Raw genomic sequence first — 17,021 nt, forward strand, 5'->3', positions numbered from 1 at the left:
ACTTGTGTAACTTGTTTGTATTCATTATCTAACTGTTTGGTTTCCTCGCAGGATTTGTTTATACCCTAACCGTTTGTTTCCTTGCAGGATTTGTTTATACCCTAACCGTTTGGTTTCTGAAGGTTAGAAAAGCACTTAGAAAGGGGGGGTTGAATAAGTGTATCTCAAAAACTTAGAAGATAAAAACAATCAACACAATGATTTTTATCCTGGTTCGTTGTTAACCAAACTACTCTATGAAGGATAGAAAAACACTTAGAAAGGGGGGGTTTGAATAAGTGTAGCTTTAAAAACTTGACAGATAAAAATAAATTGCACAGTTATTTTTATCCTGGTTCGTTGTTAACTAAACTACTCCAGTCCACCCCCGCAGAGATGATTTACCTCAACTGAGGATTTAATCCACTAATCGCACGGATTACAATGGTTCTCCACTTAGTCAGCAACTAAGTCTTCCAGAGTCTTCTGATCACACACTGATCACTCCAGGAACAACTGCTTAGATACCCTCTAAGACTTTTCTAGAGTATTCTGATCCACACGATCACTCTAGTTACAACCTGCTTAGATAACCTCTAAGACTTCCTAGAGTATTCTGATCCACACGATCACTCTAGTTCCTTACAACTTAATGTAATCAATTCTAAGAGTATTACAATTGCTTCTTAAAAGCGATAATCACAAACTGTGATATTTCTCTTAACGTTTAAGCTTAATCTCACTAATATATTACAACAGCAATGTAGTGAGCTTTGATGAAGATGAAGATTCTGAGCTTTGAGTAGAACAGAGTTTCAGCAAGTTAATATGAGTTGTTTTGTGCAGAATCGTTAGAATCATTAACCTTGCTTCTCATCAGAACTTCATATTTATAGGCGTTGGAGAAGATGACCGTTGAGTGCATTTAATGTTTTGCGTGTTCCGTACAGCATCGCATTTAATGTTATACGCTTTTGTCAACTACCTCGAGCCTTGTTCACGCTGTGTCTACTGACGTAGCCTTTAGTAGCTTTTAGCGTTCCTTTTGTCAGTCAGCGTAGCTTGCCACTTGTACTTCCTTCTGATCTGATGTTTGTGAATACAACGTTTGAATATCATCAGAGTCAAACAGCTTGGTGCAAAGCATCTTCTGATCTTCTGACCTTGAAGTGCTTCTGAGCGTGATACCATCAAAACTTCAGTGCTTCTGTTCTCTTGTTCTTCTGATGCTTCCATAGACCCATGTTCTGATTCTGCTTCGACCATCTTCTGATGTCTTGCCAGACCATGTTCTGATGTTGCATGCTGAACCCTTTGAGACAAAGCTTCTGAGCGCTGAATTATGCATACTCTTTATATATTTCCTGAAAAGGAAATTGCATTGGATTAGAATACCATATTATCTTAAGCAAAATTCATATTATTGTTATCATCAAAACTAAGATAATTGATCAGAACAAATCTTGTTCTAACAATCTCCCCCTTTTTGATGATGACAAAAACATATATAAATGATATGAATTTGCGATCAGAAAGAGCAGACGGCAAAAGACAAATTACACAGCTATAGCATAAGCATATGAATATGTCTCCCCCTGAGATTAACAATCTCCCCCTGAGATAAATAATCTCCCCCTGAAATAAATACTCGAAGAACTTTAATAAAAGACTTCCCTGATTATTTCGGTAGAGACGATCACATAAGCTTCTGTCTTCAGAGAATTCATAGCTTCTGACTTCTGCTTCCATTGGACAGCTTCAGAACTAGAATTTCTTTAGATCCCTAGAACACTCACAGCTTCTGATTCCTGCTTCCATCTAGGACAGCTTCAGAACTTGAATTTCTTTGATCTTCTGAACATTCACAGCTTCTGACTTCTGCTTCCATCTAGGACAGCTTCAGAACTTGAATTTCTTTGATCTTCTGAACATTCACAGCTTCTGATTTCTGCTTCCATTTAGGACAGCTTTAGAACTTGAGTTTTCTGGATCTTTAGAACATTCACAGCTTCTGATTTCTGCTTCCCTCGGATAGCTTCAGAGCTTTGAATTTCTACCAACATCACTTCATGCTAGATTTGTATCAGAACATTGTTGAATGTACCAGAGCATCATCAGAGCATCTCTACATCCTGAAATGTTACAGAACAAAAACTAAACGACAAAAGTCAGCATGAACGAGTCAGAACATAAAATGTATATTAGAACACATGATATGTATCAGAGCCATATAGGCTAAAATGATGTATCAGAGCAAATAGAATTTTGTCAAAGCAAATAGACAAATATGGATCAAATTCTATTATCAGTGCTTCTGATTCATTCTTCTTTCTTGCTTCTGATTTCTGAAGCTTGACAGCACTCAGCTTGCTTCAGTTTCCATGAGCTTATTCTTTTTACAGAATAACACTTCTTATGGTTTTGCTTCTGGTGTTTGCTTTGAAGATTCTCTTCACTTCTTTATACCTGCAAAACACTTAAACCATATAGAACTTGCAGTTCTTGTTAGAAAATGTGTGGGAGCTTTACCCAGCAACTGATAGATTAATCAAATCATTTATCATTTATCTTCTCCCCCTTTTTGTCATAACATCAAAAAGAATATTTCAAAAGATTCAGATGAATAAAACGACAACCAGAATCAATGAAATGTAAAACAAGGAAACTTTTCATTTATAATCAAAAAAGATTACAAGAGAGGAATGCAGGAAAACGGATGCAACAAGGAAAGACAACTACACAAATCAAAGGACTAAGATCCTAGCCTACGCAAAATCCGCGCCAGAACATCATGAATCTCGTCAGTGCTTGTAGCTTGCCTTGCCATGAAGGAGCGAAACTCAGCATTGGCTGCTTCTTGCGCGTCCAAACGAGAAGCCAGCATAGCTTGATTCTGATGAAGAGCTTCCAAGGTCTCCATCAGAGCTGAGGTTTCACCAGAAGAAGAGGCACCTGAATTTCTGCCAAAAGGGACAGCAATCTCAGCAGGATGATCTTCTGGGAGATCTTCAGCTTGTGCATCTTCCATTTCCTCATCTGAGTCTGACTCAGAAGTAGCCTTAGCAAATTCTGGTTCAGGCAGCTCAGAAGTTCCATCTTCCAATGCTTGAAGAATAGCTGCTAGGTTTGTTGGAGGAGTAGGACCAGCAACTTCAGCAGGATAAGCCACTACTGGAAAGACCATGTGAGGTGCTTTGTCAGAAGGGTTCATTCTGAACCAGTTAAACAACCACTGAAAATCTCCAGTCAGCACAGGAAACCATGGTTTCCACACCACGATGTCTCTGCAGAGATTTTCTTCTTCCAACTCATCTGCAGGTATCTTCTTCTCAAGAACACTTCTGTTCCTGATGAGATGGTGATAGCTGCTTTCACCAGCTTCCAACCGAAGACCACGAATACCAGGAGCTTCAGACATGATCCTTCTCTGAGTGTCTGTAGCCCTAACCAGAAAATCCTGACGAAAGGTATCCCAAAGGTTGCTTGTAGCATACTCATCCAGATGGTTAAGGTCAGCAGCACCCAGAATCTCCAACCAGCCATTTACATCAGAATGTAAAAGCTCTAGAAATGATTGAGTGGTAGGGGTTGGAGGGTTGACAGTGAACCTGGAGTCGGGAAAAACAACACTATAGGGATTAGGTGTTCTGGTGGGAAAAGGGTGTGAGAGAGATGAAGAAATATCTGATGGATGGGTTGAAGGAGAGGAGATATCAGATGGTGAAGAAGGTGGTTCCGAGAGGATGAATGAGGAGGAAGAGGTGGTGGAGGTCTGTGAAGAGGGAGGTGATTGAGGGGTACCGTCAAGGGAGGTGATCCTTACTCTTTTTGGTTTGGTTTCTGGATCAGCAGTTGCCTTTCTCTTTTGTTTCCGATCATTATCTTGATTCCCAGAGCTTGACGATGGATTCATGATGAAGTTGCAGATATTGGAAACTACTAGGGTTTAAGATATGAATGTAAAGAGAGAGAACGAAAAAGAAACTGAATGCAAAGTGAGAGAAATATAAGAGGGAAAAGAAACGTTTGAAGAATATAAAAAGAAAACTGAAAGAGAGTAAATGATGAAAAGCATTTAATGTTACGTGACGTGAGGAGAGATAATAATGACAAAAGACGTGATTTGCACAGTTACCTAAGTAGACGTCCCCTCAACTGCACGCACGCTTGTCCAGGAATAGTGAACACGTGTTTACCATCTGGATAGCCAGTTACAGCTGTTTTGCTTTTAAAGAGATTCTGAATCAACTTAGACAATGAAACGTTAGTAATAACTGAATCGCAATTTTAATTGATTTCAATCAGAACTTCTTAAAAGAAATTTCATTTCAGAAGATACCCATACATAAGAACTTCTCATCTTCTCATTCTGGGCTTGTTTCTGAAGACCCATTTTGTGCCTATTATATTGAATCCATCTGGTCTAGGAACAAGATCCCAAACATCATTCCTTATAAACTGATTCAGTTCTTCTTGCATAGCAATTATCCAGTCTGGATCTTCTAGAGCATGATCAACAGAAGTTAGCTCGATCAAAGATACAAGACCTAATTGACAATCTGCATTGTTCTTAAGGAATGCTCTTGTTCTGATTGGATCATCCTTCTTTCCAAGAATGACATCTTCTGAATGATCAGAGATGAGTCTGGATGATCTTCTGACAGATGGTTCTTCAGAAATGCTTAGATTCTCCAGAGAAGCTGATACTTGATCTTCAGATTCTTTGCTTCTGAGAAGCTCTGCTTCTGATGCGTTGCTTCTTGACTCAACAACTTCTGATATATCAATATCACAATCTGCAAAATTATCAAACTGCTTTGGTTTTTCAGAACCAAGCTTATCATCAAACCTGATATTGATTGATTCTTCTACAATCAATGTTTCAGTATTGTATACTCTGTAGCCTTTTGAGCGTTCAGAATATCCAAGAAGGAAACATTTTTGTGCTTTGGAATCAAACTTACCAAGATGATCTTTAGTGTTCAGAATAAAGCATACACATCCAAAAGGATGGAAATATGAAATGTTGGGCTTTTTATTCTTCCACAATTCATAAGGAGTCTTATTTAGAATAGGTCTGATAGATATTCTATTCTGAATATAGCATGCAGTGTTTATTGCTTCTGCCCAGAAATGCTTAGCCATATTGGTTTCATTGATCATGGTTCTGGCCATTTCTTACAGAGTCCTATTCTTTCGTTCTACAACTCCATTTTGTTGTGGAGTTCTAGGACAAGAGAAATCATGGGCAATACCATTTTCTTTGAAGAATTCTTCAAAGGATCTGTTCTCAAATTCACCACCATGATCACTTCTGACCTTTATGATTTTACACTCTTTTTCAGATTGAATCTGAATGCAGAAATCAAAGAACACTGAATGAGACTCATCCTTGTGTTTCAAGAATTTTACCCACGTCCAGCGGCTATAATCATCTACGATGACTAATCCATATTTCTTCCCTCTGACAGATGCTGTTTTGACTGGGCCAAACAGATCAATGTGCAAGAGTTCTAATGGCCTTGAGGTAGAAACAACATTCTTGGACTTGAATGCAGGTTTGGAGAACTTGCCCTTCTGACATGCTTCACAAAGAGCATCTGATTTGAATTTCAGATTAGGGAGTCCTCTGACAAGATCCAGTTTGTTAATCTGAGAAATCTTTCTCAAACTAGCATGACCTAATCTTCTGTGCCAGACCCACTACTCTTCAGAAACAGACATAAGACAAGTCACCTTCTGACTCATAAGATCTTGCAGATCTGTCTTATAAATGTTGTTCTTCCTCTTGCCTGTAAATAGGATTGAGCCATCCTTCTGATTTACAGCCTTGCAAGACTCTTGATTAAAGATTATATCATAACCATTGTCACTCAATTGACTGATAGATAAGAGGTTATGTGTTAATCCCTCTACAAGAAGTACATTAGAAATGGAAGGAGAGTTACCAGACTTTATAGTTCCAGAGCCAATTATCTTGCCCTTCTGATCTCCTCCAAACTTGACTTCTCCTCCAGACTTAAGCACCAGGTCTTGGAACATAGACCTTCTTCCTGTCATGTGTCGTGAGCATCCAGAGTCCAGGTACCACGACATGTTGTGCTTTGTCCTTTTTGCAGCCAAGGATATCTGTAATAGGAATAATCTTATCCTTAGGTACCCACATCTTCTTGGGTCCTTTCTTGTTAGATTTTCTCAAGTTCTGATTGAACTTGGGTTTAACATTGTAAGCAATAGGAGGAACAACATGATAATTTTTAATGTGAGTTTCATGATATTTCCTAGGTTGTGTCACATGTTTTTTGGTGTGTGTTATGTGAAAACTTTGAGCATGTGAAGTGTGCCTAATATCATGGGAGTGGCCATACTTGAACTGATCATACAATGGCTTGTATGTGAATTTCATTTCATCAACAGGTTCAAGTTTGTATGGGGTTTCACCCTCAAAACCAATGCCGACTCTTTTGTTTCCAGACACAGCATATATCATAGAAGCTAGCTGACTTCTGCCAATACTTCTAGATAAAAACTTCCTGAAACTTAAATCATATTCTTTCAGAATATGGTTTAGACTAGGAGTGGATTTTTCTGAATCAGAAGGAGATCCAACATTATTGGATAATTTTAAAAGTTTTTCTTTTAATTCAGAATTCTCCAACTCAAGCTTCTTTGTTTCAAATTCAAATAGCTTTTTCAGCTTTTTGTATTTGAGACAAATCTGAGACTTGAATTCCAGAAGTTCAGTTAGACCGGAAACTAACTCATCTCTAGTAAGTTCAGAAAATACCTCTTCAGAATCTGATTCTGATGTAGATTCTGATCCGTCATCTTCTGTCGCCATCAGCGCATAGTTAGCCTGCTCATCTTCAGAGTCTGAATCATCTTCTGACTCATCCCAGGTTGCCATAAGACCTTTCTTCTTATGAAACTTCTTCTTGGGATTTTCCTTCTGAAGTTTTGGACATTCATTCTTGAAGTGTCCAGGCTCATTGCATTCATAGCACATGACCTTCTTCTTGTCAAATCTCCTGTCATCAGAAGATTCTCCACGTTCAAATTTCTTTGAACTTCTGACGCCTCTGAACTTCCTTTGCTTGTTCTTCCAGAGTTGATTCAGCCTTCTGGAGATCAAGGACAGTTCATCTTCTTCTTCAGATTCTGATTCTTCAGAATCTTCTTCTCTAGCCTGAAAAGCGTTAGTGCATTTCTTGATATTGGATTTTAATGCAATAGACTTACCTTTCTTTTGAGGCTCATTTGCGTCCAGCTCTATTTCATGACTCCTCAAGGCACTGATAAGCTCTTCCAGAGAAACTTCATTCAGATTCTTTGCAATCTTGAATGCAGTCACCATAGGACCCCATCTTCTGGGTAAGCTTCTGATGATCTTCTTTACGTGATCAGCCTTGGTATATCCCTTGTCAAGAACTCTCAATCCAGCAGTAAGAGTTTGAAATCTTGAAAACATCTTTTCAATGTCTTCATCATCCTCCATCTTGAAGGATTCATACTTCTGGATTAAAGCGAGAGCTTTAGTCTCCTTGACTTGAGCATTTCCTTCATGAGTCATTTTCAAGGACTCATATATGTCATAGGCCGTTTCCCTGTTAGATATCTTCTCATACTCAGCATGAGAGATAGCATTCAGCAAAACAGTTCTGCATTTATGATGATTCCTGAAAAGCTTCTTCTGATCATCGTTCATTTCTTGCCTTGTCAGCTTTACGCCACTGGCATTTACTGGATGTTTGTAACCATCCATCAGAAGATCCCATAGATCACCATCTAGACCAAGAAAGTAACTTTCCAGTTTATCTTTCCAGTATTCAAAGTTTTCACCATCAAATACCGGCGGTCTAGTAAAACCATTGTTACCGTTGTGTTGCTCAGCAGAGCCAGATGTAGATGCAGGTGTAGACTTTGCAGTTTCATCAGCCATCTTTTACTGAAGCGTTTTTCTCTTCCTGAATCTTTTCTAAACACGGTTAAGTGCTTGCACCTTAGAACCGGCGCTCTGATGCCAATTGAAGGATAGAAAAACACTTAGAAAGGGGGGGTTTGAATAAGTGTAGCTTTAAAAACTTGACAGATAAAAATATATTGCACAGTTATTTTTATCCTGGTTCGTTGTTAACTAAACTACTCCAGTCCACCCCCGCAGAGATGATTTACCTCAACTGAGGATTTAATCCACTAATCTCACGGATTACAATGGTTCTCCACTTAGTCAGCAACTAAGTCTTCCAGAGTCTTCTGATCACACACTGATCACTCCAGGAACAACTGCTTAGATACCCTCTAAGACTTTTCTAGAGTATTCTGATCCACACGATCACTCTAGTTACAACCTGCTTAGATAACCTCTAAGACTTCCTAGAGTATTCTGATCCACACGATCACTCTAGTTCCTTACAACTTAATGTAATCAATTCTAAGAGTATTACAATTGCTTCTTAAAAGCGATAATCACAAACTGTGATATTTCTCTTAACGTTTAAGCTTAATCTCACTAATATATTACAACAGCAATGTAGTGAGCTTTGATGAAGATGAAGATTCTGAGCTTTGAGTAGAACAGAGTTTCAGCAAGTTAATATGAGTTGTTTTGTGCAGAATCGTTAGAATCATTAACCTTGCTTCTCATCAGAACTTCATATTTATAGGCGTTGGAGAAGATGACCGTTGAGTGCATTTAATGCTTTGCGTGTTCCGTACAGCATCGCATTTAATGTTATACGCTTTTGTCAACTACCTCGAGCCTTGTTCACGCTGTGTCTACTGACGTAGCCTTTAGTAGCTTTTAACGTTCCTTTTGTCAGTCAGCGTAGCTTGCCACTTGTACTTCCTTCTGATCTGATGTTTGTGAATACAACGTTTGAATATCATCAGAGTCAAACAGCTTGGTGCAAAGCATCTTCTGATCTTCTGACCTTGAAGTGCTTCTGAGCGTGATACCATCAGAACTTCAGTGCTTCTGTTCTCTTGTTCTTCTGATGCTTCCATAGACCCATGTTCTGATTCTGCTTCGACCATCTTCTGATGTCTTGCCAGACCATGTTCTGATGTTGCATGCTGAACCCTTTGAGACAAAGCTTCTGAGCGCTGAATTATGCATACTCTTTATATATTTCCTGAAAAGGAAATTGCATTGGATTAGAGTACCATATTATCTTAAGCAAAATTCATATTATTGTTATCATCAAAACTAAGATAATTGATCAGAACAAATCTTGTTCTAACACTCTAATCCACCCCCTTAGAGTGATTTACCTCAATTAAGGATTTAATCCACTAATCCAACTGATTACAATGGTTTTCCACTTAGATAACCTCTAAGTCTCCTAGAGTCTACAGATCACAATTTGATCACTCTAGGAATCCTTTTACAATCAATGTAAAATAAAGTTTACAAGAGTTTAAATGCTTCTAATAAAGATGTAATCACAACTGTGATATTTCTCTTAAGTTCTAAACTTAACACTCACTAAATATTACAAGAGTTTGTGAGGTTGAAGATGAAGTTCGTAAGCTTTTGAATTTGACAGTGTTTCAGTATATTTGTGCAAGTGTTGTCTTCAGCTTCTGATGAGAACTTCTATTTATAGGCGCTGAGAGGAAATGACTGTTGGGAGCATTTAATGCTTTGCGTGAATAGTATGGTGATGCATTTAATGTTTCACACTTTTGTCAACTACCTCGAGCCTTGCTTTTGCTGCTTTTACTGACTTTGCCTTTTGTAGCTTCTAACGTTCCTTTTGTCAGTCAGAGATTAGACGTTTCAACCTTTCATCTGGTACTTTCTTCTGGACTCTGATTTTGTAGATAACAACGTTTGAATATCAGAGTCAACAGCTTTGGTGTAGAGCATCTTTTGTCTTTTGACTTTGAAGAGCTTGAGCGTGATACCATCAGAACTTCAGAGCTTGTTCTTCTGACTTCCATTCTTCTGATGCTTTCCAGTTCATGTTCTGATTCTGCATGACCATCTTCTGATGTCTTGCCAGAGCATGTTCTGATGAAGCCATCCAGAACTTTCTGAGTTAGTTGCTTCTGAGCGCTGATTTGTGCATACTCTTTATATATTTCCTAAAATGGAAAATGCAAAGGATTAGAGTACCACATTATCTTATACAAAATTCATACATGTTATCATCAAAACAGAGAATATTGATCAGAACATTTCTTGTTCTAATAGTTTCCTCGCAGGATTTGTTTATACCCTAACCATTTGTTTCCTTGCAGGATTTGTTTATACCCTAACAGTTTGAATTCCTTGCAGGATTTGTGTGCACGCTAACAACTTGAACTCTTTGTAGAACTTACTCGTCCTCATCACCTAACTAACCTTTTTCAAGGATCTCAAGTATTTTGGGCGCGCAATTTCAGGTGTCATCATCAAGAGCCAGATTCCTAACAAGGGGCAAGAGGATTTATTTTCCTCTAGCCAGAAGCCTTCGAATCTAAAAATACTGTATTCTGAATCAGAGGCTATGACCCACTGGATATGGTGAGCTTAATTCTTATAGAAGGACGTTCAAAGATGAAAAAGTCAAAGTTCTTCAGACGAAGCTGCTACCAAAGGACAAGCTTCTCATCTTCTTACTATTTTATTCTCCCTGGAGCTGGACATTTGCAACTCTCGTGTGACTTCATCAGAATCTTCTTCCTAGAAGTAATCTGCAGTTTCAGATACTAACACTTGGTTTGTCTCCCGCTCTGGGGCACTTGACCATCCGATCGATGATTGTCAGCCGTTTCGAAACAATGTTCAAAACCTGATTGATGCAAATGCTATCATCATTCATACCTTAAAACCAGATTTGAAGTTCTCCTTCGACTCAATGGATCTTCTGAAGCAATAAGTCCATACGGAGAAAATCTCCTCAACATTGGCAATTCGTAATTTCTCATGCATTTTCATGCATAATCTTTCTTGTTTTTGTTCAATACTGTTTATATGCAATACTTGTTTGTTTTTGAACTATAACAATAATGCACTGTATATGTCTGTCTTGAAAAAATTCATTCGCTCTCGCTCTAACATGTTTTTCTTTGCTTGTGGTACCAAACTCTCAATGATAAAGCATGATAACTCCGAAGGGAGAATGACGAACACATAATACTCATAATCTCAAATGGTGTGCTTTCGAGTAAAACCTTGTTGATGATGTACAGGCATTGTTTCAAATCCCCAAACACTGGAGATATAAGGAAGTTAATCCCTTGTCAACCCCTTTGACCCTTGAAGTAGGTGTTTCTTTTCTATACGAAAAACCCTCACATTTAACCCAGGGGCAGGGTAGTGTTCAGTTAACGTGATTGAGTGTTTAAAATTCATCAAGAGCTTGCATCTAAAGATACAACAATCGAAACCGCAATGGTTATCCCTCACATTATGAGAGCGAAATATGACGATACCATAATGGTTATCCCTCGTCAACCAAGAAATTAGGCAGTCACTATCTCTCCAACGAATCGAAGACATCTCAGGATCATACGACTTGTTCAAAAAAGAAAAAATGAACCGAAAAAAAGAAAAAAAAGAAAGCCCGTTAAGTCAATAAACTTGAAAACAAATGACTTAGGCAAAAATTAGGGCATCTCGCTGGACTGCAAATATGAAATTCAAAAGAATTTGTCCAGGAAAAAGTTAGGGAAACAAAAAAGAGATCCTCAACAAAAGGGCAAAGTCGCGTGACTATAAATTCAAGATCGTATGATCAAACATCAAGAATAAAAGGTAAGTGACTGTCATGTCCAAACACCTTGTCGATTCCTCAATCGTCTCAAACTCCTCTTGAAGGATGAATGCTCGCATCAAGTTAACTGAACTTAGGTTGGAGAACATCACGAAGGGGGTGGGCACTAATAAAATTTTGAGCCTAAAAATCCTTTCTTCTAAAAAACCGTGAACCTGGCCACGTTACAACCTTTAAAAGTCCTAATTGAGGCAAGGTTAATTCGAAAGCATACTGTAACGAGAATACGGTAAACTGACTCCTAGGAGTTTTGCTAAACACTTGAGTTGGTATCGCACCACCTTTCATAAAAAAAATCGATGTTTTAACATCCTTTCAAAAAAATTCTTTTTAAACTTCAAGACAAACATGAACTTTGCATTAGAATTATGTTTCTCATAATAAAAATTCTTTGCATATGAACAAGTACTTGACACCAGGAAAGCTTCCACCATGAACTGCAGATGAGAGGCCTAATCCTCTCAAGGGACAATTTGTCTTCATAACTCCGTTGAGATCGAGCGAGAATATCTCAAATACTAATCACCCTCAGGGGCACAAAAACAGTTGAATACTCTTTTGAGTAAGAATTCATATATCTGGGGCAATTAGGTCAAGACTCGAAGACTCCCTCATAAGTGTTTATCAGTCAGGGGAATTATTCCTAAGTTCATGATACTGGGGCATGCTGCTTATGATAGCACAAAATCATAGAAAGTTTTCTCGACAGACAAAGTTGCTTCAGAAATACATCGAAAAGCACAAATATCTCTTGCGCCTAACTCAGTGAGCTAAAGGCTAACGTTTACAAGGGGCATGTCATGCTATTATCCCATTCATCTGGGACAATCAAGTCAAGATTCAAAGAATCTATCAAAGACGCTGAACAGTCAGGGATTTATTTTCCCCGCAAAACACTGATGCAATCTGCTGTCGTCATTAACAACATTTTGCATTCATACATCATATACCTCATGGAAAATACATGCATAACATACAAAATTCTCATTTATTTTGAGAACGATCTGCAAAGGAAAATACTTATTAGTAAGAAAATGGAAAAATAAGAAATGCAAGAATAAATCTCAACCATCCATTATCACCACAACCCCATGATCCCTATTAAAAAGGAAATTAAATTTAAAACTAATTTAAAATTCACCACTAAAACAGTGACACATATTCTTTCTTGTATTTCTTCTTCACATTGCTTCGTACCAAATAGCACTACTCATTTGCAAATATCATTTTATTTTCGAATCTCACTTGACTCTCTTCCTTTCTGTCACTTTTCCTTTTCGCTTTTTTGATCACATTGTTTATTATTAGAATTTTAGCTTTATTATAATTAGAAGTTAAGAAATATTAGTTTATGTTTAAGTTATGTTTTATTGTTATTAATAGTTTTATTATTATTTTTTTACTAATTTTAATATTTTGTTACTAAAGATATGTCATTTTTTTTTGGACAAAACTTATGTTCAATTCTTTAGGTGTGGTTCTTACTATTTTTTAATGAAAATTTGATAAGTGTATAATTTTCTCTTACACGTATGCAAATTTCTCCTCTTTTCACTCTGTAAATGATATTTAAGTATATTTGTCATATTTTTATTGAAAAATAGTAAGAACCACACCTAAATAATTGTACCTAAGTTTTGTCCTTTTCTTTTTATCATTACCAAGTTTATTATTATCATCATCATTTTAAAAAATAAAAATAGAAGAAGTCAGGTTGCCCAAGGATAACAACACAACAATATGTGTCTCACCCAAACTTTCCAAAACAGTTCCGTGACAAGATCAGATCAAAATGGAAGAGATATGAGCCATGAAATAATCTTTAAAGAATATATATCATCCTTCCAAAACAGCTCCACGACATAATAAGATCAAAGTGGAAATAGTTGAAACAAAATCAAATCTGAGCTTATTGCAGTCCCAAAACTTGAACAAAATCATCTCAAATCAAAGTGAATCAATGTTAATGTCTACTCCCTTCACTATAAAAGCGAAATTCTTCATCAGAAAGAGGGCAAGCCCATCGACCGAAAAATTCACTGAAAAAGCACCGAAAAAGAACCGAAAGTTTACAGAGCAATTGCTGCCAAAAAAAATTCAACACGGGCATCATACACCCCCTCTGCGCTGAAGCATCACGCCACCGACGACTTAATCGAGACAGCACCGATCTCGCCTCCATTCCGCATCACCCACGCAAGCAGCCGCACCACCGCGAACAGGAGTGCTCGTATCCCTCTGATTCGGTATCTGCAGGTAGGTTACTACTTTTGTTTTATGGTAAATTTTTCTTGCTGTTCTTTGTTTGAGATGGAGGAAATATTGGGGAGATTGAACATTGATATTGAGAAAGAGGAAATTGTTTGATTGTTATCCTTTTCAATTTTTGAGGGAGAATCACGTGTTGTTTCAGGAAGAAAAAGAAGAAATGATGGGTGTTAATGTGTTTTTTTTTTTTGAAAAAGCTGAGAAATATATTAATAGGATACACAGCATAAGTTATGTTGTGATGCTGTTACAAGATTACATTTATATTGCTAAACAGAAGCCAAACATTATACTACTTCTAAGACCACCATTACAAAAATAATTAGACCACAAAAATTAAAACACGCAGCAGCAAGACACACACCGATCTCCACCACATTCAGTACCAACGTAATGTCCAACAGATTTATGATTCTCTGCATCAATATTGGGTCATGGTTAAACCCAATAGCTTTGGAGCTGCTACCAGGGAACTGCAATAAGAACAAAAGAAATGTCTCATAAAAAACACCATACCACCAAGCACTTTTGGAAATAACACGAGCCAGACTACAAATCTCGGAGTGATGATACCAAATCATAATGGTACATTTAACACCATATAACACCATAGAAACAATAACCTCACTGGAAGTAACTGACCCGATCAATGCAGATTAAGCCCTCCGAATAATGAACAGGACACGAACAGGCGCACCTAAACCCCTCGGAACGGACATACTGTAATACATTTCAACGCCTTCACAACCACATTGATGCGCCTTTCAAGGTGACAGCAAGGAACATAGCAGGATTTGCAGGCCTTGAACGACTAAGTCGGGTTCCTCCAACCTAAGAGTCGAAGCGAGAGCTCCACCACACAACATAGAAGGACTGTAAAACACACTCCAATTCAAGCATTTGACTGGCGTTTCACCAGAGACATAACAGAGAGCACAAAGATTTAGATCGACCCTCGACCGAACCTTAGACCTCTCTTCAATATAACCAAAAACAACCTCACTCATCCATACATCCAAAGCCTGATCTGGGATTCATATACCACTGAGCCAAACAGTAGTCTACTCTTTTTGATCTAATGTTCAACCAATTCCGTGTTAATCTTTTTACATTTTCAACCATTTGCTCTACTGATATCACAGAGTTGTTAAATATTTTGTCATTTCTCGCTTTCCATATACTCCAAATGCAAGCAAACCACACCGCACTTACTCTCTTCGAGAAAACTCTTCCGCTTTCCAGTAGGCCTTCAAATTGCTCTAGATGCGCCAAACAGTCCTTTTGAAATACCGTGGATATTCCCAACCATTTGCTTATGGCGTACCAAAGACCTGCAAACATTGGACACTCAAAAAACAGATGAGGCGCCGTCTCTTCGCAACCACACTCCCCGCCACACTGACTTGACCCCTGCCCGATGACACCTCTCCTAAATAGATTATCTTTTGTAGCTAATCTATTGTGCATAATTCTCCACACAAGATACGACACTTTTGACGGAATCGATTTGTGCCAGACTTTTGACCAGGATAACCTTATGACAAACTCCCCCAACTTTTTATAGCACTCTCTAACTGAAAATTCATTTAGGTTCCCCCAGTCACCTATACCTAAACTGCAGATGTCACCCCACCACAGTGATCTATCGCTACTACCTCCTATCCTCAAAACTCCTTGACTTTCGCCATATCTATTAGCCATAAATCTAAAGACCATTTCTCTCAACTCTAATTTTCCAAACCCATTTACTAAGAAGAGATTTGTTAAATATTCTCAAATTTTTTATGCCCAAACCCCCCTCTTCAATTGGTCTACAAATTCTATCCCATTTTACCTAGTTAACTTTTCTCTCATCCTCGCTTCCTCCCCACAAAAATTGTTTGAAGAGGGATTCAAGTTTAGATATGATACCTGCCGGAGCCTTGAAAAACGAGAGGAAGTAGACTGGGATAGCTGTCAAAACTGATTTCAAAATAACCACGCGACCACCAAAGGATAGATGCTCGTGTTTCCAATTAGAAAGTCGAGATCTTACCGTCTCAATCACAGGCTGCCACGACAACTTTGATCTATGATTTACTCCAATAGGGAGACCTAAATAATTAAACGGAGTGGAGCCAATCTTACAATTTAGAATATTTGCAGCTTCTTGTAGCCAACACTGGCATATATTTATTCCCACAAGACAACTCTTATGATAGTTAACTTTCAACCCCGACATCATTTCGAATAGCATTAAATTCTCCTTTATGATTATGATATTCCCCTACCCCTTCTTCCCAATAGTTAATGTGTCATCTGCATATTGAAGGTGTGTAAAACTTTCCTCTCCACCATCAAATCTATAACCAATGAATTTCCCCGAATCAACCGCTTTATTCATAAGCAAATTGAATCCTTCAGCGACCATAATAAATAGGAATGGTGATAACGGGTCTCCTTGCCTTAAGCCTCGACCCACCTCAAACTCCTTTGTAGGGCTACCGTTGACTAATACCGACACGTGCGCAGTTTTCAAGCATTATGAGATCCACTCCTCCATTTCTCATGAAATCCCATCTTGGCCATAACAAAATCAAGAAAATTCCAGTCCACTGTATCATAAGCCTTTTCAAAATTAACCTTAAGCATAATCATTTCCTTTTTCCTCCGTTTTGCTTCATCCACTATCTCATTTGCAATGAGAACCCCGTCTAGAATTTGTCTTCCTGAGATAAAAGTTGTTTGTGTATCTGATATGATCGACCCCATCACCTTCTTTAGTCTATTAGCTAAAACCTGATGCAAATAAATGTCACTAGAAAGGGGGGTTTGAATAGTGACCTCTTTAAAATTTTAGTTTAAGTGTGTTAAAGAGGATATAAAGAAATAAATGACTGGTAATAAAGAACACACAGAAGTTTATACTGGTTCACCAAAAGGGTTAGTCCAGTCCTCACACACAGTGAGAATTTCTTATATCTTACACTTTTATCCTTTAAACGAGGGATAAAAATGTTACACTTTACACAACCT

At 38.0% G+C, this 17,021-nt stretch overlaps 1 protein-coding gene across 1 annotated transcript; it reads right to left on the reverse strand.

Annotated features, from left to right (window-relative positions):
* Window positions 1–13,889: 13,889 nt before the first annotated feature.
* On the reverse strand, window positions 13,890–16,227 carry LOC131597339 (uncharacterized). The gene is made up of 4 exons (XM_058870044.1): window positions 15,918–16,227; window positions 14,972–15,033; window positions 14,393–14,479; window positions 13,890–13,988 (listed from the first exon to the last, which is right to left on the reverse strand). The coding sequence occupies exons 1-4, from the start codon at window positions 16,225–16,227 to the stop codon at window positions 13,890–13,892; spliced, it is 558 nt and encodes a 185-aa protein (XP_058726027.1).
* Window positions 16,228–17,021: the final 794 nt, after the last annotated feature.

Source organism: Vicia villosa, linkage group LG4 (assembly GCF_029867415.1).
Source record: "Vicia villosa cultivar HV-30 ecotype Madison, WI linkage group LG4, Vvil1.0, whole genome shotgun sequence".
Classification (NCBI taxonomy): Eukaryota; Viridiplantae; Streptophyta; class Magnoliopsida; order Fabales; family Fabaceae; genus Vicia; species Vicia villosa.

Coding starts and splice junctions, on each gene's coding strand:
- LOC131597339 (XM_058870044.1), bottom strand. CDS start 16,227: ATGTCGGGGTTGAAAGTTAACTATCATAAGAGTTGTCTTGTGGGAATA. Junction 15,034..15,917: donor GTTTTTCAAGGCTCCGGCAG/GTATCATATCTA, acceptor TATGAATCCCAG/ATCAGGCTTTGGATGTATGG. Junction 13,989..14,392: donor ATCTGTTGGACATTACGTTG/GTACTGAATGTG, acceptor ACCTACCTGCAG/ATACCGAATCAGAGGGATAC.